Source organism: Colossoma macropomum, unplaced genomic scaffold (genome assembly GCF_904425465.1).
Source record: "Colossoma macropomum unplaced genomic scaffold, Colossoma_macropomum, whole genome shotgun sequence".
Classification (NCBI taxonomy): domain Eukaryota; kingdom Metazoa; phylum Chordata; class Actinopteri; order Characiformes; family Serrasalmidae; genus Colossoma; species Colossoma macropomum.
Window position 1 is genome coordinate 23,051,297 of NW_023494810.1, and position 24,274 is coordinate 23,075,570.

Genomic DNA, 24,274 nt, shown 5'->3' on the forward strand with positions numbered 1-24,274 from the left:
TTGCGTCAATGGTTTTAAGAGTGTATGAAAGGATAAGAGGACACTGAAACAGAACGATGACTTTCTTCTGTCTTTTTGAGGCCAAAAAAACATGTTCGCTACTATTTATCTTTTCTTCTGAAAATACTGAATGAGCTAGAAAAGGAAGGAAACTACGGCAACTCATAGAAAGAAGCACAAACTTGTACAGGCTAAATCAATGGCAGCTTTAAAAACTAGCACAGAGTTTTAGTGATGACAGATCAACAGTAATTTACCATAGCTGTCCAAAATAAACAAGTATCTCCATTCTTTTCTTTTGTCAGTTTTCCTCACAAATACTCTTCTAGATGAATGGGCACAAATTCCCACAGACACACTTCAAAATCTTGAAGAAAGCTTCCCAGAAGAGTGGAATCTGTTACAGCCGCAAACTCCATATTAATGCTTATGGATTTAGAATGGGATGACATAAAAGCTCCTGTAGTTGTAGTGTACTTTTACTTTTATATATATGTATATATATATATATATATATATATATATATATATATATATATATATATATATATATGTGTGTGTGTGTGTGTGTATACATTATATATATATATATTATAAATTATAAATACTATATATATATATATATATATATATATATATATATATATATATATATATATCATAATACTAATAATGTTTTGTTGATTTTCTAAGTAAAAATAAGTTTATATATCTTCCATCAGTAATAAATTTAGATATCATTAAATATGGGCCACATTTTATGAGTTTTTTTTCCAATATGTTAGACTCAGCAAATAAACAGTAATTGTGCATTAAACTGTGTAGAGGTGTGTTCCCTGTGGAGACTGTTATTATTTTTTTATCAACAAAACAAGTAATTTGACTAGGGGTGCCCAAACGTTTACATATGGCTACACAGGTAACTTTACAGGAGAAGGAAAAAGCATTTCTATTGCTCAATTCATTGTGAAATTATATATAAAAACAAATGACTTCTTTCTCATTTCTGCTCTTTCCGTTCAAGATTACATGTTCTGAATCTCTCCTTATCAATTGTCAGCTCATAAAAGCACTTACAAAAAGTGTGACTCATGCATATTTACTTTAAGTAAATGAAAAGCTAATATGTACTTATAGATAATGAACATAGGAAGGGAAACTTGAGAACATATATTATACGTGAGAGCAACTATTTCCATTTCAGTCTATAGAATCCGTCATGTTAGCAAAAGAGTCACGCCACACTGAGAAAACAACGCTGACTTTATTTAATTCAAATGTGTATGTTGGTATATGAATAAAATGATTTATTATGATATATTACAAAGATCTACTTGTCTGAAGGTTTTGATTCCTATAGATCTCTGACTTCGGGAGACAATAATGAGGGAAATCAGGAGCAGGAATAATTAAGTAAGGGAATATAATTTGTAATGAACACAGATGATATTTTAGTATCTATTTCACCTTAATATGCCAAAGTAATAAACAAAATTGTTGTACTGGCACTACAGTCCAAGAAAACCAGCATACTACATACAGTATTGCAGCTAATGTTAACCTTAGCAGCCCATCATGCTCTTGTGGTAGATAACCATCTTGCTTTTTTCATGTGAGAGTAGCGTTTGTTGTTTTTTACTACATTTTTTTGCTGCATGTGACTCCATTGATATGCATTTCTCTTTCTCTAATCCCTATTGATCACACACACACACACACACAAACATATATATATATATATATATATATATATATATATATATACAGTTGCATATCAACAGAGTTATGGTTTAGGTTTTAGGTTAAGGTTAGGGTTAGATTTAAGGTTAGATTTAACCCATATAAATATATAGCCTATATGCAAAGCGTATTGATCTAATACGTTTGAAAACATATAAAATGGCCAATTGTTTTGTTTAACATATTTCAGTGTTTGGAATACATTTTTGAATTAAACAATGTATGTGAAAGCTTCCTGCTCAAGACTACCAAACCATCAGTGACTCAACTGGTCCTCAGCTGACCTTGCAACAGATGTGGCTGCCCACTATGTTTAGCTTTGAGCTACAGGAGGAGAAACTAAATTGTTCTTTATTTTTATTCTAAGTTAATGCAATGAGACTTTTTTCCAAGTGATTTTAGAGCATTTCAAAATTTCATTGGTCCATTCATCATGAAATTTTAGCACAACATGAAGGATGGCTACTATGTTCAAATGATGTAGAAAAGTACACAGGAAAGGTGCCTATGATTCTATTTAACACAGTCCAAGTTATTCCTATAAAATGATAACCACAAAACAAGAAAAAAAAAACTCTCTGCTGTGCAGCTCTCGGAACTGGAAAATACTGGTTTGGTTAGCATACCTTAGATGTTTGATTATCCAAGCTGTTTGAAATGGCAAGGTCTCTTAATCAAGTACAATAATAATGGGCAAAGAGTGTTAGAGGATCAGATACCTGTGCTAATACATGAACCATGCTAACTAATTTGTGAAGATGTGTCAGTTACTGGAGCGAATGGAAAATGCGCCACTAAAGTTAACCACCTTCTTATTCAAATTTTCTGTTTCACCTTAAATGAAACAGCAGTTACATGTTATAGCTGCTCCATTTAAGGTGGAATGGAAAATTTTAATAAGAAGCTGGCAAATAGCCAACTTCAGCCTCGTAGTCTAAGCAGCAACTTCTTTCCATAGGATTTGAGCAGTTGCTAAGTGCCAATATTGAACAGACGAAATAAATAACTCGCTCCGCAGGGATGTTAATAGCTACCCCCTTGCACCTCTATTCAGTTATAAAGTCCACCTCGGTTGTAGAGTCTATCTCTATTCCGTTGTAGAGTTCATCTCTATTCAGTTGTAGAGTCCATCTCCATTCAGTTGTAGATTCCACCTCTATTCAGTTGTAGAGTCTACCTCTACTCTGTTGTAGAGTCCATCGCTATTCAGTTGTAGAGTCCACCTCTATTCTGTTGTAGAGTCCACCTCTATTCGGTTGTAGAGTATACCTCTACTTTGTTGTAGAGTCCATCTCCATTCAGTTGTAGAGTCCACCTCTATTCAGTTGTATAGTCTACCTCTACTCTGTTGTAGAGTCCATCTCTATTCAGTTGTAGAGTCCACATCTATTCAGTTGTAAAGTCCACCTCTAATCGGTTGTATAGTCTACCTCTACTCTGTTGTATGCATTTTAGAGACAATGGTTAAATCATTTTGAGAATTACCAAAAAAGAAATCAGTACAAAAATAAATGTTGAAGTTTTCATTTCTTTTCCAATTCTGTATCAAAAATGTATTGTATCATAAAGAAAAAATGACTAAACGCATTGATTTCAGTCACAGAATATAACTGCACTCTTTAAAAAGATGGTTCTTCAAGGGCTCTTTAGTAAAAGAAAATGGTTCTATAATAGTTCTAAAGAACCATAAACACTCAAAGAACCCTTTACATGATTACATGACCCTTTTTAAAAAAGGGTTCTATATAGCACCAAAAAGTGTTCTGCTATGTTATGATACGATTATGTAACAATGAAAGAACACTTTTTGGTGCTACATAGAACCCTTCTTAGAAAGAACACCTACAGCACATTCTTCATCAGTCTGAAGAACCATTGCCCCATGCAGAGAACTCTTTAATCATGCAAAGTGTTCTTTGAGTGTTCATGGTTCTATATAGAACCATTGTCTTACTAAAGAACCCTTGAAGAACCATCTTTTTTGAGAGCGTAGAAAATGACTATAGCACCTAAATGCATAGATCCTACTCAAGTAGGCAAATAAACAGTCTATATACACCGATCAGGCATAACATTATGACCACCTCCTTGTTTCTATGCTCATTGTCCATTTTATCAGCTCCACTTACTATATAGGTGCACTTTGTAGTTCCACAGACTGTAGTCCATCTGTTTCTCTGCATACTTTGTTAGTCCCCTTTTACCCTGTTCTTCAGTGGTCAGGACCCCCATGGGTCTATACTATTTGGGTGGTGGATCATTCTCAGCACTGCAGTAACACTGATGTAGTGGTGGTGTGTTAGTGTGTGTTGTTCTGGTACGAGTGGATCAGACACAGCAGTGCTGCTAGAGTTTTTAAACACTGTGTCGACTCACTGTCCACTCTATTAGACACTCCTACCTTGTCAGTCCACCTTGTAGATGTAAAGTCAGAGACGATAGCTCATCTGCTACTGCACGGTTTGTGTTGGTCATCCTCTAGTCCTTCATCAGTGGTCACAGGACGCTGCCCACAGGACGCTGTTGGCTGGATATTTTTGGTTGGTGGACTATTCTCAGTCCAGCAGTGACACTGAGGTGTTTAAAAACTCCAGCAGCACTGCTGTGTCTGATCCACTCGTATCAGCACAACACACACTAACACACCACCATTACATCAGTGTTACTGCAGTGCTGAGAATGATCCACCACCCAAATAGTACCTGCTCTGTGAGGGTCCATGGGGCGTCCTGACCACTGAAGAACAGGGTAAAAAGGGGGCTGATAAAGTATGCAGAGAAACAGATGGACTACAGTCTGTAATTGTAGAACTACTAAGTGCACCTATATAGTAAGTGGAGCTGATAAAATGGACAATGAGCGTAGAAACAAGGAGGTGGTCATGATGTTATGCCTGATCGGTGTATGTATATAATATATAATATAATATATGATATTTGTGTATGTAAATATACAGTCCATGTGCGAACACTCACGAAAGCTTTATCCGCTACCACGGTAAAGTTAGTTTTGTTTTCGATATTCGTCTTTTCGGCGCTAATAACATTTGATCGGACTACGGTAGTCAGTAAAGACTTACATATTCATGACAGTCCGACCACAGAGAGTGATGCACACCTGTTCTTTTACAGTTTAGGTGACATTTAACGTACCGCTATTTTGTGTTAATACCATAGAACTGAGACACGTTTTTCAGTCGGAAGAAAAATCATGCACTTCTAGATCACGCCTACATCCATGCACACGCCTCTGTTTTCCTCCAAAGCGTTTCAGCGCATTTAAATACATATTTTAATTGTTCGTGCTAACAACAGACACCGCCAGACAGTAGAACGTCAATAGCGCCATAAACACTGTGTCCATACAAATCTGATTAATTGTGTTATTTGCTCTAAATTATGGTTAGAAATACACACCACTTTAATTTAGAAAAAGGACTTTGAATTAACCTGTAACTAAAATGTACTTGCCAATACTTGTCCTAAGACATTAGCAGTCTTGAAGGTTTAATAGATCCTTAACCATCTATATTAGTTTAAAAAATGAGAGTGTAGAAAAGAAAACGTCTTATTAAAGTGGATCAAATTGCAAATCAAAACAATTTCATATCCATCAAAAACTTAGTGAGTCAGAATTAAGTTATTTTTTCCATTTTCAATTTCGACATTTTAGACATTGAACATTTAAAATACTGCTTAGATTCAAAATGCAGCATTCACTGCAATTAATGCAGCTGAAATGCTTTTGAAGGTTAAAATACAAATATTAATATAAAGTTATTATTGCAGTACATTCAAAATTCAAAAGTTGTGTATGACTGCTGAAACCTCACTGCACCATACACAATTGTTTGTAGTGTTGGGTGTAACACAGCTGAAATTAATAAAAAGTAGTCACAGCAATATGTCCAAAATTTAAAGGTTGTGCATCATTGCTGACACCTTGGTGCACCATACACAGCTGTTTTTAATGTTGTAAATAATGCAGCTGAAATATTTCTGAAATTCAAAATATATAAAATTAATAAAAAGTAGTTACAGCAATATATCCAAAATCCAAAGGCTGTCCATCATTGCTGACAACTCACTGCACCATACACAGCTGTTTTTAATGTTGTAAATAATGCAGCTGAAATATTATTGAAATTCAAAATAGATAAAAATTAATAAAAAGTAGTTACAGCAATATATCCAAAATCCAAAGGCTGCACATCATTGCTGACACCTCACTGCACCATACACAGCTGTGTTTGATGTATATAATTTAGCTGAAATATTATTGAAATTCAAAATACATAAAAATGAATAAAAAGTAGTTACAGCAATATATGCAAAATTCAAAAGCTGTGCATCATTCCTGACACCTTGGTGCACCATACACAGCTGTTTTTAATGTTGTAAATAATTTAGCTGAAATATTATTGAAATTCAAAATACATAAAAAATAATAAATAGTAGTTACAGCAATATGTCCAAAATTTAAAGGCTGTCCATCATTGCTGACACTGCACTGCACCATACACAGCTGTTTTTAAATTTGTATATAATTTAGCTGAAATAGCTTTATACTTCATATTAATGTTTATGTATTTTGAATTAATAGCATTTCAACCATATTACATACATCACTAAAACCATTGTATATGGTTCAGCAAGATGTCAGCAATCATACACAACTTTTGGATTTTGGATGTAATGCAATAACTGCTTTATATAAATTTTTATTTATTTTGAACTTCAATAATATTTCAGCCACATTACATACAACACCAAAAATAACTGTGTATGGTGCAGCTAGGTATCACCATTCATACATTTTTTTTGATTTTGGATCTAATGCAGTATCTCATTTAAATAATTTTTCATATATTTTGAATTTCAATTATATTCCAGTCACATTACATACAGCACTACAAAGAATTGTGTACAGTGCAGTGAAGTGTCAGCAGTCATACACACCTTTTGGATTTAGGATATAATGCAATAAATACGTTTTTTTTTATTTAATTTCAACTTCAATAATATTTTGCCCATCTTACAAACAACACTAAAAACTACTGTGTATGGTGCACCAAGGTGTCAGCAATGATGCACAGCCTTTGGATTTTGGATATAATGCAATAACTACTTTATATTAATTTTTATTTATTTTGAACTTCAATAATATTTTGGCCATCTTACATACAACACTAAAAATAGCTGTGTATGGTGCAGTGAGTTGTCAGCCATGATTCACAGCCTTTGGATTTTGGATATATCGCTGTAACTACTTTTTATTCATTTTTATGTATTTTGAATTTCAATAATATTTCAGCTAAATTATTTACAACATTAAAAACAGCGGTGTATGGTGCAGTGAGTTCTCAGCAACGATGCACAGCCTTTGGATTTTGGATATATTGCTGTAGCTACTTTTTATTAATTTTTATATATTTTGAATTTTAATAATATTTCAGCTGCATTATGTACAACATTAAAAACAGCTGTGTATGGTGCAGTGAGGTGTCAGCAATGATGCACAACCTTTAAAGTTAGGACATATTGCTGTAACTACTTTTTATTAATTTTTATGTATTTTGAATTTCAATAATATTTCAGCTAAATTATATACAACATTAAAAACAGCTCTGTATGGTGCAGTGAGGTGTCAGCAATGATGCACAGCCTTTAAAGTTTGGATATATTGCTTTAACTACTTTTTATTAATTTTTATATATTTTGAATTTCAATAATATTTCAGCTGCATTATTTACAACATTAAAAACAGCTGTGTATGGTGCAGTGAGGTGTCAGCAATGATGCACAACCTTTAAATTTTGGACATATTGCTTTAACTTTTATCAATTTTGAATTTCACTAGCATTTCAGCTGTATTACAAACAATTATATATGGTGCAGGTAAGTTTCAGCAGTCATACACAACTGTTGAATTTTGAATGTACTGCAATAATAACTTTATATTAATATTTGTATTTTAACCTTCAAAAGCATTTCAGCTGCATTAATTGCAGTGAATGCTGCATTTTGAATCTAAGCAGTATTTTAGCTACATTGCATCCTCAAGTGACATTCAAAGTTTGTGTGTCATCACTGAAACTTATCTGCACCAAACACTGCTGACTTAAATTTTCAGTGTCTAAAATGTTATCGAAATTCAAAATGAAAAAAATGTACAAGATTTAAAACTTACATCTGACTCACTTAGTGTTTGATGGATTAAAACTTTTGATTTGCAATTTAATCCACTTAAATAAGACGTTTTCTTTTCTACACTCTCATTTTTTAAACTAATATTTTAGATGGTTAAGGATCTATTAAACCTTCAAGACTGCTAATGTCTGTCAATTACTCAACCTCCGTCATCAAGCTAACTAGCTATATCAGTATATAGGTAATATCAGTTTTTACAGGTAAGGTATGCTCAGTACTGTTAGAACAAGTATTGGCAAGTACATTTTAGTTACAGGTTAATTCAAAGTCCTTTTTCTAAATTAAAGTGGTGTGTATTTCTAACCATAATTTAGAGCAAATAACACAATTAATCAGATGTGTATGGACACAGTGTTTATGGCGCTATTGACGTTCTACTGTCTGGCGGTGTCTGTTGTTAGCACGAACAATTAAAATATGTATTTAAATGCGCTGAAACGCTTTGGAGGAAGTGCACGATTTTCCTTCCGACTGAAAAACGTGTCTCAGTTCTATAGTGTTAACACAAAATAGCGGTACGTTAAATGTCACCCAAACCGCAAAAGAACAGGTGTGCATCACTCTCTGTGGTCGGACTGTCATGAATATGTAAGTCTGTACTGACCACCGTAGTCCGATCAAATGTTATTAGCGCCGAAAAGACGAATATCGAAAACAAAACTAACTTTACCGTGGTTTATCCGCTCCAGGCCGGAGGAGGGCGATAGACACCAACTAAAGCGCCCCTTCATCCCGTATACCATACGAAGAACAGCCGAGTAAGGGGGAGTCCGTTTTGGACACCGTGTCTGTCCAAAATGAACAAACTGGAGTATCTGAATTCGTTTCTGACGGAGCGCTTAATGACAGTGGCTGGAGAAATCTTTGAAGCGTTTAAAGACTCAGTCAGTGAATACCAGGGAGAGATAGAGCGCATTAAAGAGGAGAACCGCTGTCTGAGAAAGACGCTCGCTGAAATTGACATTAACAGAGTTGAGCAACGACCAGGTACATTAGCTCTTACCTCAACTACAGTGACATGAGTGAGAGGCGAAAATGAGGTTAGCCGAGGTTATATTTTAGATTTTGTGCTCAAAATCGTGACCACGGTAATGTGTATCAACTCCAAATCCTATAATACACGATACTTCTGTCTTACAGAATGAAAAACTGTCGTATGTTTTTAGGAATACATTGTAAATAATAGTTGCTCTCTGTGTGCCGATTGATTGCTTATATTTCTTCATAATTTTCTGTTGCATTAGTTTGCTTAACAGATCAGCTCTAGAAGTAATTATTTTTGGGTCATTTCCTGTTCATTTTCCAGCTAAGGTGGATATCATTTACCTGTGAAGAGTCAGTTAAAGGGCCATTTCATGGAAAACGTCATTTTCCTTAATCTACTGGCATAAAAGAGGTTGATGTAATATGTAAACATGGCTGAAGTTTTTACATGCACTCCCAAATACATACATGTGGAAAGTCAGCTGCACAAACAGGCGTTTTTTTGTGATGTCACATATCTGCCTTTTCACCTTACAGCAGGTTGGCTCCACGCATTCATGCTGAAGTCATGTCGAAGGACTGTTTGGACTGTTTTTGACAAAAGACAAAGCACAGAACTCAACAATCAGACAAAATAACATAACCACATTACTGCATGGTCTAATATTGTTTACCCCTTGGAATCCCAAGCTTATTATTCAGTAACTACATGGATTACAGTGCAGAGAGATATGCTTAGGTTATAAAAGTGTGTAGTAAAACTTTGGCCCTTCCTGTAGGTCCTGGCCATTTAAGAGGTTCATCAAAGCAGCAGCAACAACAATAATAATATCAAAAAAATACAATAACAGTATTTTTATATTATACATTCCATAGTCAGATATAGGGGTTAAATATATAACTACTACTACTTATAATAGTAGTAATAATAATAGTTTATTACCATATACATTCCACCGGAGAGTGAGGCTACTATTTTCTGAGATAGTCCTGTATCAATAGCACAATCTCTGAATGTTTGAACTTCTTTTTGATACAAAATACAGGACAGCAAATTAAAACAGTAATCAGTGGTTGTGTGGTTTTGATTTTCCAGCATCTTTTTACCCCTTAGAATTAAACAGGCTGTTTTTATTACTGTGCCTTTAAGATTGGTATAAATGATCTCTGTTCTCATTGGCTGCCCTGTATTGTGTCTCCTTGACAAAAAGCACTCAGAGTTGAAACACTCTTCAGAACTTTAATGTGAATTGGGGGGCTAAACTGCTGTAGGCTAAATGGGTGAATATATGTAAATGAATTGGATCTTGTGACAACACAGAAACAATGAATTCAAAACCGTTTGTTTTTACAGCTTTTTTGGGCAGTGAATGGTATGTTTAAAATGATCATGTGACTTTGTTTTTGATGCATAGATCCACAAATTTATGAATGGATCTGGGTCCTTTTATTTCTAATTTGTCAATGTACAGAAATATACGCTTTTATAGTTCAATTCAGTTGTACTTATATTGCACATTTTACAACAGACATTGCCCCAATGCCACTATACCAAAGGTGCACTAGAAACAGTATTCTACTCTAGGCTAATCCTGTTCTTTTTCCCCACAGGCTCCCAGACCACCCATGCGGATGGAGTTAAGAAGCACAGTTCAAACCCTGAGCCTCTGGACTCTGAGCCTTCAGTAATACAAGTAAAGCTGGAGCTTGCAACTCTAAAGCAGGAATGTGAGCCACAGCCATCTTTGAATAATCCATATACATGCACTTCTAGCCCCGTAAGGACTGCTCATGGTCCAGAGCCAGCTCGGAATATTTCTGAGAAACCTGTAGTTTTTGAAGAAAAGGAGGACAGAGATTTAGATATTACGGTCAAAGCAGAACCAGCTGGATCCCAACCTTTTTCTTCCAGTAACAGATGCTTGGCCAAAGCGCTGGATGAAGCAGTGACCGCTCAGGCTGGAGATGAACAAGACCCTCTTTCGTGCTCTTATTGTGACCAGACGTTCGATGAGGTTTCTCATCTAGCCTCGCACTTGCAGAGTCACATGGTTTTATTTAGCTGTGAGGTGTGTGGTAAGTCCTTCAAGAAAAAGGGGACGCTGAGGACGCATATGATAGTGCACCAGAAAGAAAGACCCTTCCGCTGCAAGTTGTGCGGGAAGTCTTACAGCTGTGCCAAAGTTTTGAACGTGCACCTTATAAGCCATACGGGAGAGAGACCGTTTGGATGCGGCTACTGTGAAAAACGCTTCAAACTGAAGAGTCACCTGAAAGAGCACGAGAGGATCCACACGGGCGAGAAACCCTTCAGCTGTCCAGTGTGCAGGAAGTGTTTCAGCAGGTCGAATGCCGTCAAGATACACATTCGGAATCATCATCGCGAACAGTTACAGTTATCACTGAACCATTAGTCTGAAAGTTTTACGCCTCTCATCCTGAGATTTATTGCTTTTGCTCAAGTGTTAACACTTTATTGATTTTATTGTCATCTTACTTTCTCCTCTTGCTAGATGTTCTTTAAGATTTGTTTGGTTGTTTTATGCGGGCAGAGCCGGTACAAACCAGAACTGGATGTTTATTAAAGCAGAGGCTTACTCCCAATGACCTTTATTCATCAAAGTTACATAGAGTCAAATCTGATCGTAAAATAAGTAAATTCAAATAATAATACAGTGTTTAAATATGTAATTTTTAGGAGAATGATCACACCACACAATCACATCAGTCTACAGTTTATTTCACATTTTATTTTTCCACTTTTTTTTTCCAATTTTAACACTATAAATTTTGGTCAGTAAGTGGTCACTCACTGCTTGACCTTAAACTCTGCTTATTGGCTCACTAGCCACTGAATGCTGTTGTTTTATTGGTTCTTTACTGAAACGTCTGCTTGAATTAGGTGTAAATTACATAAACGATATGTAATTGAGGTGCCGGAAACCTGTTAATGTCATGAACTGAAGCTGCCCTCAAATCTTCACTTGTTTCCACATCAGACAAAAGTTTCATCAGTCAGATGCAGAGTAGTTCAAGGTGCTCTTCATTACGCAACTTTGATGAATAAGGGCCAATAATGCCGAATATATTTGAATAACTAATATCTAAATCATATCGATATCAGCAGAAAATTACATAAAAAAATTATAAATAAATAAATGTTATATTTCTTCATAATGCTAATTAAAATACAATTTTTATAAAGCTGATAAAAATATCGGAACTGATCATTATTTATTTACTTTACTTAGCAAATGTTAGAAACTTTTAGCATTTTTGTGCTAAAAGTTGTAGAAATAGGTTACAGAGAGTTGGATTGCTGGTAATTGTATTTGGTAAATATGTGGTTGACTTTCTGAACTCAGATTAAGCCTAAGTCTAAACTAAATAGGACTTTTAATGATAAAACACCATTGACATTGCAGTTTATTCCAGACTAGGTTTAATCCATGTCCAAGAATACAGCTCATGAAATATTAAGCATTTTAAATGGTCATATTCTGGAAAGCCAAATTTTCTTTTACAAGAATTTGACATACAAATCCTAAATTCCAAAAATGTTGGGACAATATGTGCAATGCAAATAAAACAGATTTAAAAGCAAAAGGTGATTTGTAAATCCACTTTGTACAAATACAGTACAAAGACAAGCTGTTTAATGTTTTACCTCATCAAGTGAATTATTTTTGTGAATATATGCTCATTCTGAAACTGGTGCCTGTAACATGTTCCAAAAAAGTCAAAACAGCAGCAATGTAAGACTTGGAATGTTATGAAGTGTTCAAAAACATATAAAACAGGTCATGCAATCATGCTTAAATACAAAAGGAGCATTCAGGAAATGCCTAGTTTAGGTCTAGGATAGGTTGAGGCTTCCCAAAAATGTGTTGGCGAATAATCCAACATTTTATAAACAATTTTAATCAACAAGCTCTACGGTGCATAACACCTACAAAAGGTTGTCAGTAAACACTGTATCCACAAACGCAGCTGTACTATGCACAGTGTCAATGGTGTCCAGAAACGCTGCCGACTTCTCTGGACCTGAGCTCACCTGAAATGGACTGATGCACAATAGGAACATATCAGTCTTCCAAAGCTGGGTTTCTGAAAGCATCTTAGATTACTTAAGATGATTTAAGACTATTTGAGATGATTCTTACATGGTAAAGCAAGCATTACACTGATCACTCTCTCTACCAGTTAACCCTGAGATGCCTATGGGAAACTGGGCCCAGATTGTTTATGTAAGTAACGGACATCATTTTCCAACATTTTTTGGAACGTGTTGCAGGCATAAAATTTATATATGTATATTTCCAAAAAATCAACAATTCATAAGTTTATAAGGGAAAACATGATGTTTTTCCTTATAAATCAAATATGGTGTTTTTGTATGGTTTTCAGTTTAATAAAGGTCAATCAGAATTTGATTTCTGTTTTTATATACTGTCCCAGTTTTTTTGGAATAGAGGTTAATGGTATGTAAACACAAGTTTCAAAAACACTGTTCACTTTTCAGTTGTACAATTCAAAGATGGACACTAAACTGCCCTGACAGATACTTCAAGGTTGTGGGCCCTTTAAAGCACATGTGTCAGCCTCCAGTCCTCGACTACAGCACACTGCCTTATTAAAAATACCTGATTCAGCTCAGGACTTAATGAACTGAAATCAGAGCGTTAGATGAAGAAGGTAAACGCTAATCTCCGCAGCCCTTCGGCCCGGAAGGGCCCCAGTTTGACATGCCTGCTTTAAAGCAAGGCAGTGCGCGTGGAGGAAAGTGCTTTGAGGTTTCGACAGATGGCGCTGTTGAAAAGACGCGGCGTCTTCTCGTGTTAAAAACAAGGAAGAAGAAGCTGGATGTTTAGTTTGCGATGGCTTGCGCTGTAAAAATGACTCAATTAGAGACGCTAAATTCGTTTTTCTGTGAACGTTTAATGGCTGTGGCTGCTGAGATATTTCAAGCAGTGAAGGACACTCTCTCAGAGTACCAGGACGAAGTGGACCGCTCCAAACGGGAGATTGTTTATCTGAGAAAAATGCTAGCAGAAGTTAGCATCAGCACTGGGGCAGGTGAATCATTCGCTCAGTTTCCACTGTAGTATAAGCTAACTTTCTGACCTCGACACAGCTGTTAATGTAAAACAAAAAGAGTTGTTTTATATTTGTAAGTTATCTTTATTGTTATACAGCATTACTTCACTTGAACAACGCTCTGAATTAGATGTGCCTGACAGTTTCGTTTCCATCGAGTTAACATTAATGTTAATTGTGGATTGTCTCAAAGCGTTAGTTTATTGTTAGTTACTAAATACTACTACTACTACTAATAATAATAATAATAATAATAATAATAATAATAATATTTACATCTATTTTAAGCTTTGCTTTTAGGTAAGTACATTATACCAGTACAAAACTGAAGAATCACGCGTACTCCTGAAAAGGTGGTTCCCCAGGGGTTCATTACTAAAAAGAGAGGTTCTATTCTATATAGATTATATAGAAACATTTCATGTTGAATTGGTTCTTTAGATTGATGGAGGATGTGTTGTATATGTTTCTGTATAGAACCTTTTTGAAAATGGTTCTATAGAGCACCAAAAAGGGTTCTTTTATTGCTATGATGTCAAGCTTTTAACAATAGAAGAACCCTTTTAGGTGCTAAATATAACAATTTTCAAAAAGGTTCTATATAGAACAATATGTAACACATCCTCCCTCAAAAAGTATAATGTCACTTGCAGAGAACCATTTACGCATGAAATGGTTCTATATAGAACAGACTTAGTTCTAGAATATCAAATCATTTCCTTTACTAATAAAGCCTTGAAGAAGTATTAAAAGTATAAATTAAACATGTCTTGACTGCTGAGCTGCTTTTGTGGTGGGAAAATATGTGTAAATTAGATTTTTTCACTGAACTCTTGCTTGAATCTAGTCCAGGCATCTATATTAAAGTTGTGATCCCGAACTAATCATTCACCATCAGCACTTGACCTCACTAATGCTCTTGTGGCTGAATGCAATCAGACCCTCACAGTATTGTTCAAACTCATACAAAGATGTATAGACTTTAGTTACACTCCCTGTTAACTGTGTTAATAGCCTTTTGGACATACTGTGAAGGAGAGATGTTGTAGCTACCTGGGGACTGAAATGAAGTGTCTTTTAGTCTCTTCTCTAAATAGAAACAATTCTGTGTCATGGTCATCCTGTCCTTGGTGTAAAATGTAATGTATATTTTCTACAGATGCACAGACAAGCCAGACAGATGAGTTTCCTGTTGAGCAGCTGAATTCCATCCAAGAGCCACTGGAGTCTTCAGTGATCCAGGTGAAGCTGGAGCTTAGTACCATGGAGCAGGATTCTGAAACACAACAGCCTTTAAGTGAAGCATCCACTTGCTGTGTCCCTGCAGATTCCGCCAAGGCTAGTGAACCACCCCACTACATAATGGGTGTCGCAGAGAAGAAGGAGGATGTTGGTGTATGCATGGACTCCCATGTCACAGTCAAATTGGAGCAGTGCTCGGATGAGTTAAACTCCTGTGCGGTCCAAACTGAAAGTTTATGGAGTCAGTTTAGGAATGTTGAAGATGAGCCAGGCCCCCACCCTTCCACTCAGTGTGACTTTTCTCATCAAACATTTGACTTGCGAAGCCCCTCTACAGAAAATGTACATCCTTACAAGGCATGTGGCAAGCCTTTCAGAGGAGGGCTTTTGAAGACCCACATGGTAGTGCATCATAAAGCGAGAACGTATCACTGCGATTTGTGTGGGAAGTGCTACAGCACTTCATACGCTCTCAAACTCCACCTGAGAACTCACACGGGAGAAAGGCCGTACACCTGCAAGTTCTGTGTGAAGACATTCAATCAGAAAGCTCACGTGAAGGAACATGAGAGGATCCACACAGGTGAAAAACCCTACAGCTGTTCAGTGTGCGGAAAACATTTCAATCGGACATATCAGGTGAAAGTGCACATTCGGAATTATCATCCTGATGACGTGGCTACTATCATCAGAAGTCGGCAACATAAGTGATAGTTTTGAAAGATCTCAATCTTAGTTTACCGCATATCAGGAGTTCTACGTTTTTTCTTTCTGTGAAGGCCCTGCAGGCTTTGTTGAAAATTACTCAGAATTAGTGATGTGTACACAAGTTAACACTGTATTCGTGCTAACAGAGTATGTGCTACCATGCAGACTCTTTTTGTTGTCATTTTATGTTATATTTCATCTAGCATTTTACTGTGGGCAAGAAATTCTCAAGAAAATGACATATTGATGCTCTGTCTCTTCTCTTATTCCTAATATTAGGGCTAAAACAAAATATTACAAAGACAGAAACTGTGATTATAATCGCATACAGCAAGTTTGTATCTCCCTCATCACCCAGATTGCTTTGGCAGTTGGCCAGTGTTTTCAGGACAGCACTCTACTTTTTTGCCAATCTCTGGTTTTTGATTTAGAAAAGCAAAAAAACATTCTTGTTCACAGCTATGTTTTAATGAAAAGAAATTGGCTGTTGACCCTGTTGTGATGAACATGCTAAATCAGTCATGTTAAGGCTTTTCTACTTGCCTGTATGATTGGCCCTAAACTTGTTTCCTGTTGTACATTGCGCTGTTTTGTTTTACTAGAAGTTTTGGGGTGTAACGTAAAGAATAAAAAAAATAAAAATTTTACCAGTGCCTGCTCACTGTGACATGTATCATTGTGATTGTGAACCACTTTAGTTTTCAGGGGATTTGTTCATCAAATTATTCAGACATACAAATATATAGAATATTTTTTTTTTGAAGCCCTTTTTTTTTTTTTTTTTTTAAGACTCCAATCACTTTGCTTACCCATTACCTCAGGCTTTTAAGTCCTTAGTAGCATGCCATTGTTTCCCACAGATATACCTCCAAAGTACACATGGGACACCTGAAAGCCTGAACGATTGTAAGAGACACGTAATAGTCTTAAAGATTGAAGGACAGTGTTTTCTACCAATTTCCAAGACAGAAAAAAGGCTATGTCTGTGATAAACCATTGGCTAAAGACAAACCATAATCTACAATGCCTACGGTTGCTCAAAGGCAATGGCAAGCAGTGACTATTGGAGTTAGACCTGTAGATCGGCCCATATATCTCAAAACTCGGTCAAAATACCTCTATGATTTTGCCAATTTCTGCTAGAGCTCCTATGGAATTCTAGCACTAAGCTAACAGCGATTCACATGAAAACCTTGTAAAAGGTATTCCACATGTATTTGAAGCTTGTTACAGACATATTAACATATATTTTACCTTGCGCTTTTACAGTGACTCTTTCAGCAAAGAGCCCTGCCATGGAGCATCTGCTGCTGTTTTCCATTTCTAACATCTGACTGAAATTCACTGGTCAGGCTACCACTGGTACTCACAGTCGGTGACATATAGGATTTCCAGAAGGCCTAGAGTGACCGTTTTTCTCACATAATGAATTGGTCCCACCCACTGGCAATCAAAACAGGACTGGTTGACTCCATGGTCAGTTCTTAACTTTGAACACCAGGGTTTCTGCATGGTCCTGCTCTGTACTCTTACTTTGAAAAGTCATGCAGAGACTGTCATAAAGTAGTTTTTACACACAGTTTATCCCTCTGACAGATTGGGTACATTTACAGGGTTGTGATAGACAGCATTGAACTAGAGTAGTGCTTGCTGACTCTTTGGAGTGTTCACAAAGTAAAAGGCAGGACTTCAGAAGGGATGTGAAAAAGTGAGCACAATGATTTTTATTCAACATTTCACACACTTACTGCACTTAATCCAAAAAAAATAAAATAAGGGGCCGTGGGGTACAGGGATACCTGAAGAACAGGTTACTGGGAAAGTTGTATGTTACATGATTAAACTGGTTTAAATAAAAGGATTAAGGATATCAAATGGATTCTGCCCTTACAAGCTAGAACAGGCTGAGCAGGTCAGCAGAATGCTAACCAGCCATTAGGCTAACGCTACAATAAAAGATGGACTTTAAGTTCAAGCATTTAAATAAAGTGAAAAACTGAAAAACTAAGACATACAAAGTAAAGGATGTTACTTACATGCCTTTTCTGAGGTAAAAAAGAGAAATTTAAACCAGAGCTGACATAAAAATCCCATATAGTGTCGAGCTAACCCTGCTAGCTTGACACTAACATAGCTACCATGATGAAAACATGAGCTGGTTTAAAAAACAGATTTCTACATTAGACATTGCTGTGTACTGCACTGCTTTATAGTTTTCTCCCTGTACCTGACTCTCAGAGTAAATACAACTAAAAAAAGTTAAATTAGCTAAATGACTTTATTATAGAATAATTTGTGTTGTCTACAAATAGGATTCTCTGACTAAAGCGTTTCCCTCACGCAGATTCGGGTTTTTGTTCACAGATCGATTAAGGTAACATTACAAATATTGGTACACAAGTATTCAAGCATAAATAAAAATATGGATAATTTTACTTATTCACACATTTTTATCATGTAACTATTAGGATATTCAGAGTGTTGTCTGTTTTGTTTTTTCCATAAGTCACATGGTCACAAAGTTAATGACATCTTGCGTTCCCTCGCAAATAAAATGCATTCCCTCGCAAATGTTTTGCATTACTATGCATTGGTTTGCATTCGCTTGCTAAAGCTGTGCTTTGCTTAAGCTCAGACCTGAAGCAGCTCACTGAATTTTACGTTGATCTAGGATTGAAATATAACGATATAGTGTTGCTTCTCAAAATCAAACATGATTACGCTGTTAGTGAGCGCAAACAAACTGAGATCGAGTGTCCTCGTACAGTAAAAGCTACATTTACAGAGATTACAGAGAACCATAGCTGAATAAACTCAGCACAGACTGGCGAAACTGGGAAACAGCTTTTAACGTTAGCTATGCTAAAAACAAAGCTCTAATGTAGGCGATGTCCTTCGGCACCTCTAGTCCTATGTTTGCTTGCTGTCTGACGAGCGTATATTTTGCGAGGGAATGCAAAACATTTGGGAGGGAACGCATTTTTTGCGAGGGAATGCAAAACATTTGCGAGGGAACACAATGTCATTAACTTTTTTTTTTAACCACGGCCCCCTTTTTAACCAGAGGCACCGTAGTTTCTCGTACTCTCTTTCATCTCTCTTTTTCCCCCTTTTTTGGTTTCTAATTGCACGAAAACATGGTAGGTGGCGCTATGTACCTGAAGTTTGCCAGCCGCCATAATCAAAAGAAGAAGAAGAACAACAATCCCTGTGTTGCAGCGGGATTTTTGGCCATGGCGTCCAGTACAGCTACTAACATCGGGAAATTTGAATCTTTAAACTCCTTTATCCACGAACGACTGACGACCACTGCAGGAGAGATATTTCAGGTAGTTAAAGACACCCTCGCTGAGTTTCAGGAGGAAATATATCGCTCCAAACAGGAGAATATTTACCTGAAAAGAAGACTAGCCGAAGTCAGCAGCGGCGAATCAGGTGAGCTAAGTTAACTAGCTAGTTAACTCACTCACTATCTGACGATAGTCAACATAAGCTAATTTTGTATTACGTTTGGATTAAAACTTATCGGAAGTAAAGACGCTGGTTTAACAACACTTATATTTCTATTTTTATTGGCTTTTACTGCTACAAATGAGATTTCTGATAGAACCTTGGACATTTACTCACACACTGTGTGTGTGTGTGAGTGAGAGAGAGAGAGATTTTTTAAAATGAACTTCTCTTACTGTTGTGATAAAATGGCACTAGCCCCCTTACAAAACAATCTGTAGGATTTCTTATAGTTTTATATTAATCTATGAATGTTTAAATATTTTTGTCTCTGTATATGTACTACTGTACTGCTTTCAAGTATTAGTAGTAACCTTTAGTAAACTATAATGAAATTTTGAGTTCACACTAAAGGAATCCTGTTAAAATTCTCATCGTGATAGGAGAAAATGAGGGAAATGCCCCCTGAATAACTCTAAAGCTAAAGCATATTTACGTATGAAGATACATAAACCTGTACACATAAAAAAAGGCACATCAGCCAATATTGGTTTTACAGCACAAAAAGAGAAAACCTCTGAAAGGGGCTTACCCCTGCATGAGGAAGAAGCCCCCTGGCAAATCTTGCATCTGTTTGTCATCTTGGTTTTACAGAATTTATATGTCAAATATTTGTAGTTTTTGCATTTTTCCATATATATTTATTATTTATTTTTGTATATTATTATTACCAGTGTACTATATATATATATATATATATATATAAGAGAGAGAGAGAGAATATACAAAAGTTATATTGAGTATATTAAGTGAAATTGAGGTCTGTATCAAGTTGTGTTAATGATTTCACTTCATTTTAATAAGCTATGACCATTACTGTCAGTTTTATTCATTAATTACAGTTATTGTGATTTTAATTTTTACATTAATTACATAATGTTATGTAAATCTCATTTTCTGTAATATAATAGTAATAAAATAATCTATTGGTTATTATTATTATTATTATGACAATAAATTAAAGCAGTATTATTAAAGCATTTATTTGTTGTGATTGTTTATTAATTAAATGTTTATTAAACATGACAGGATGGAACAGATTAGATTAGTTTTAGCTAACGGTTGCTATTGCTAGCATTGAACGAAAATGCTAGCTTGTCAGTGAACAATTTTGTGTCTTTATGGTTGTAATCTAACTAAATACTTTTGGTGCAGTAGGCTAAAGGGGGCCTTTCGTCCCATGTCTGGGGGGACTTCTTACCCCAAGAGACTAACTTTGTCTTCGCTTCAAAATATTTTAAATTTATACAAATGGGACATATATCCATTTCAGGTTTACACACATAATGCCTTTTGACTTTGTACTTGAATATGAACAAAAACATATGTATTCATCAGCATATACAAAGAATTTAAAAAAAATGAAATGCTATCATCCAAATTAAATTTCAGACTTTAGTTAGAGCATAGCCATTCAGTAAGTGTATCAAGATTAGATCTGGCCTCTTCATTAGATCAGGGCGTCAAGGACCACTGGGGGGCTTCTACATCCCCAAGTTATCCTACTATAGCTCCTTTTTCTTCTTTCAGGCCTTGTTAAACTCAAGTAAATTCTACTTCTTGTCCAGTTCAAGAGGCTAAAAAATTAACATTTTGTGTCCTTTACCTGTACAAATTCATTTGCTTTTCCTCCAGATGCTCAGACTAAGCAAGAAGAGCTTCCTCTTGAGAAGCAGAACTCCAACCCAGGCCCACTGGATTTGGAGAAGCCAGTAATACACATGAAGCTGGAGCTTAGTACCGTGCACCAGGATCCTGAGACACAGCAGCAATTATGTGCTCCATCTGCAAGCAGCTTTGTACATGCAGCCACAACTTACAGTTCACCTCGCAGTGTTTCAGATAAAGTAGGAGAAGACAAAGATGTTGATGTGTGTATGGACTCGTATGTGACAGTGAAAGTAGAGCAGAGTGACTCGCAAGTGACTTGCTCTGACCCTGGGAGTGCAGTCCAGAAAGGAATTGGTGGTACTCTGGGAGTTCACAAAGATGAACCTGGTATGCGTCCCTCCTCTCAGCCATCCGATGACCGTTGTCACCCACCATCTCGTGTGGAAAGCAGCCTGGCGGGAGTGCTATTTCCTTGTGAGGTTTGCAGCAAGTCTTTCAAAAACAATGTGCTTTTGAAGAAACACATGCTAACACATCAGAAAGAGACAGCACACCGCTGTGAATTTTGCGGGAAGTGTTACGGTCACAGTCATGCGCTGCAAAACCACATCAGAACTCATGCAGGTGAGAAACCGTATCACTGCAAATTCTGTAATAAGACTTTCGGTCGTAAAGGCCACATGCAGGACCATGAAAAGATTCACACTGGCGAAAAACCTTATAGCTGCGCGAGATGTGGAAAGCGTTTCATTTGGCTGAATCAGGTCAAGCTCCACATTCAGAATTATCACCCTGAGGAAACTGGTATAATTATCAAGAAATCAACAAAGCATGGTATCTTGAAGATAGCTCACCAGAGCGAAAATAAATATCCTTGTGAAGTGTGTGGGAAGAATTACAGCAGCCAGCATGTACTGAGAAACCACCTTCGAGTCCATACTGGTGAGAGACCGTTTAAGTGCAAATTCTGTGCTAAGACTTTCACACAGAGAAGCCATATGCTGGAACATGAGAGGATCCACACTGGAGAACAGAAATACAGCTGCTCAGAATGTGGCTTGAGTTTCATTTGGTTGCGTCAAGCCAAGGCTCATGTTCAAAATCATCATGATCAGTGTGCAAAGATTGTCAGAAAATAAGGATTTTTCAAAGTTGAACTTTGAAAATATTTGGCGAGTAGTGGAGAGCAGGGCACAAACAAACACAGGGTTAAATATTGGATATTTTATGAAATTAACACATTCAAGTAGAATGCAATTTTAATTATGTTCTCGTATTCCAAATAGCAAAGTCATTTGTGAATTTTGATCTCAGTTAAACAGATATTTCTCAGGATTCACCCTAAAGGCCATAAAAGTACTAGAAAAGTAACTTATATGTATTTATCCCCAATCAGTGAGATGTGTGAGTGTCAATTACAGAATAACACCTATATTTTTTTTTAAATCACCTTCTTGGTGGCTTTAATATAGCATAATTTTGAAGCATGTCAACACCTCCCAGTGAGAGCAAGCCAGACTGAAGTACAGTCTCCACACGGCGGGGTTAGTTTTAACACAGTGGTACAAATAAACCTCACAAGAAAAACGATAGAATGATACTTTTTTTTTTTACGTTGAACGCGAAGATTTAACAAAAAAAGTACTGTAGATGTCAATAAAATATTTTATCACTTTGACATATGCTCTTCTACTTTGTGAAAAAATGTGAATTTGTCATGTTCAACACAGCCTCTTTACTGTAATCATATTTACGGCTTTTTGACTGAATTGTTCAGAAATTGTAGGTGTTGGAAACGAAGATTATGATTTCATTTGTAGCAGAGATGTGTAGCTTGATTGTATATAAAAATATTAAGCAAAAACCAAAATGTTCGGTTGTGCCCTGCTCACCTGTTTATTTACCTTTTGGAAAAAAAAAAAATGCCAAAAAGTGTTTTTTGTTCAATGCCATAGGGAAAAAACTTTGAACGAGTGGTTCTTTAAAAAACCTTTTTGTGAATGACATGAGTCAACCTTTCCAAGAACTGCCACATAATGTAAAGGTTTTGGCAAGAACCTTTAAATGCCTTGACCAAACATACATGGTTCTTTAGTGAAACAAAAGTGGAACTTCTATGGCATCACTGCCTTTGTGGCACCTTTTTTAGTCAGTAGCGTAGAGTTCATTTGCTTTGCTGAATGTGTGCCTTGTTTTTAAACCCACTAGTGTTCAGAGACCTGACTGAGCTTTGACAAATAATATTTTTTGTCCTCTACCTCTTTTGCTTCATATGATTGTTTTGGATAATAAAAACTAGGTTTTTGTGCTGCTACGTGGGATTGCATGGAAACCAAACCAAAATGCAGAAGGCTTCTAATATAAATGTTGCTGAACTTTTTAATGGCAAAATCTACAATGAGCTGCAGTTTTATGACCAACTACTTCTACTTCAGCACAAAGAAGCCATTATATAATGCACAGAAATCACTGCCTTTCTGAATCACTGCCTCATTTCCCCAGCATGCCATATGTGGCTGTGATTCGCTTGAGGAAATGGCCATCAACACAGAAGTTTGATTCCTCAGCAGGTGGATCTACAGCACCTTGCAGAAGTATTCAGAGTCATCAGATTTGTTTGGATTACAAATAACCCTTTGATATTCTGTGCTGTCATACTGTATTTCAAAATGAATGAATTTAAAGTAATATTGGTTTTATGTAAGAAAATATTCGGTGACAAATATTGCTACCGAAAACATGTTGTTTGCATAAGTATTCAACCCCTGTACTGTGGAACCTGAGTTGAAGCCACAGGTGAAAGACATTGCCCTAATGAATGGGCTTACAATTGGCCTCTACTTCACCTTGGGTCAAACTGTGAATCTGTAGGAAAGCTGTGAAAATCAAGACCAAAGAACATTATAAGAATATTATAGACATGAAAAAGATATACTTGTATGCTGTTGCCAATGCAAAGCAGACTCTTGGAGAGTGCAGTTTTTCATATTTCTTACAGCCACGTCTGTCACATGATCAAGCTGAACTAATCTCATTTATGACCTCAGCACAGAACCAAATACTGGTTTTATAACCAGTTTTCTCATTTATAGCCAATTTCCAATATAGCAGTAGCTCTTTCACATACTGCACTGCATTAATCTACTATGCCAAACTATAATATATATCATTTG

The 24,274-nt window shown here is 36.2% G+C and overlaps 3 protein-coding genes across 3 annotated transcripts; all 3 read left to right on the forward strand.

Annotated features, from left to right (window-relative positions):
* Window positions 1-8,706: 8,706 nt before the first annotated feature.
* LOC118799264 (gastrula zinc finger protein XlCGF17.1-like) lies at window positions 8,707-12,505 on the forward strand. The gene is made up of 2 exons (XM_036558999.1): window positions 8,707-8,936; window positions 10,545-12,505. Exons 1-2 carry the CDS (start codon window positions 8,747-8,749, stop codon window positions 11,345-11,347), a joined length of 993 nt encoding a protein of 330 aa, XP_036414892.1. The 5' UTR covers window positions 8,707-8,746; the 3' UTR covers window positions 11,348-12,505.
* Window positions 12,506-13,501: 996 nt separating this feature from the next.
* LOC118799263 (zinc finger protein 12-like) lies at window positions 13,502-16,625 on the forward strand. Its single transcript, XM_036558998.1, has 2 exons — window positions 13,502-14,009; window positions 15,190-16,625. The coding sequence occupies exons 1-2, from the start codon at window positions 13,811-13,813 to the stop codon at window positions 15,981-15,983; spliced, it is 993 nt and encodes a 330-aa protein (XP_036414891.1). The 5' UTR covers window positions 13,502-13,810; the 3' UTR covers window positions 15,984-16,625.
* Window positions 16,626-19,185: 2,560 nt separating this feature from the next.
* Window positions 19,186-23,373, forward strand: LOC118799257 (zinc finger protein 250-like). The gene is made up of 2 exons (XM_036558991.1): window positions 19,186-19,415; window positions 21,126-23,373. The coding sequence occupies exons 1-2, from the start codon at window positions 19,214-19,216 to the stop codon at window positions 22,238-22,240; spliced, it is 1,317 nt and encodes a 438-aa protein (XP_036414884.1). The 5' UTR covers window positions 19,186-19,213; the 3' UTR covers window positions 22,241-23,373.
* The last annotated feature ends 901 nt before the right edge of the window (window positions 23,374-24,274 follow it).

Coding starts and splice junctions, on each gene's coding strand:
- LOC118799264 (XM_036558999.1), top strand. CDS start 8,747: ATGAACAAACTGGAGTATCTGAATTCGTTTCTGACGGAGCGCTTAATG. Junction 8,937..10,544: donor CAGAGTTGAGCAACGACCAG/GTACATTAGCTC, acceptor TTTTCCCCACAG/GCTCCCAGACCACCCATGCG.
- LOC118799263 (XM_036558998.1), top strand. CDS start 13,811: ATGGCTTGCGCTGTAAAAATGACTCAATTAGAGACGCTAAATTCGTTT. Junction 14,010..15,189: donor TAGCATCAGCACTGGGGCAG/GTGAATCATTCG, acceptor TATTTTCTACAG/ATGCACAGACAAGCCAGACA.
- LOC118799257 (XM_036558991.1), top strand. CDS start 19,214: ATGGCGTCCAGTACAGCTACTAACATCGGGAAATTTGAATCTTTAAAC. Junction 19,416..21,125: donor AGTCAGCAGCGGCGAATCAG/GTGAGCTAAGTT, acceptor CTTTTCCTCCAG/ATGCTCAGACTAAGCAAGAA.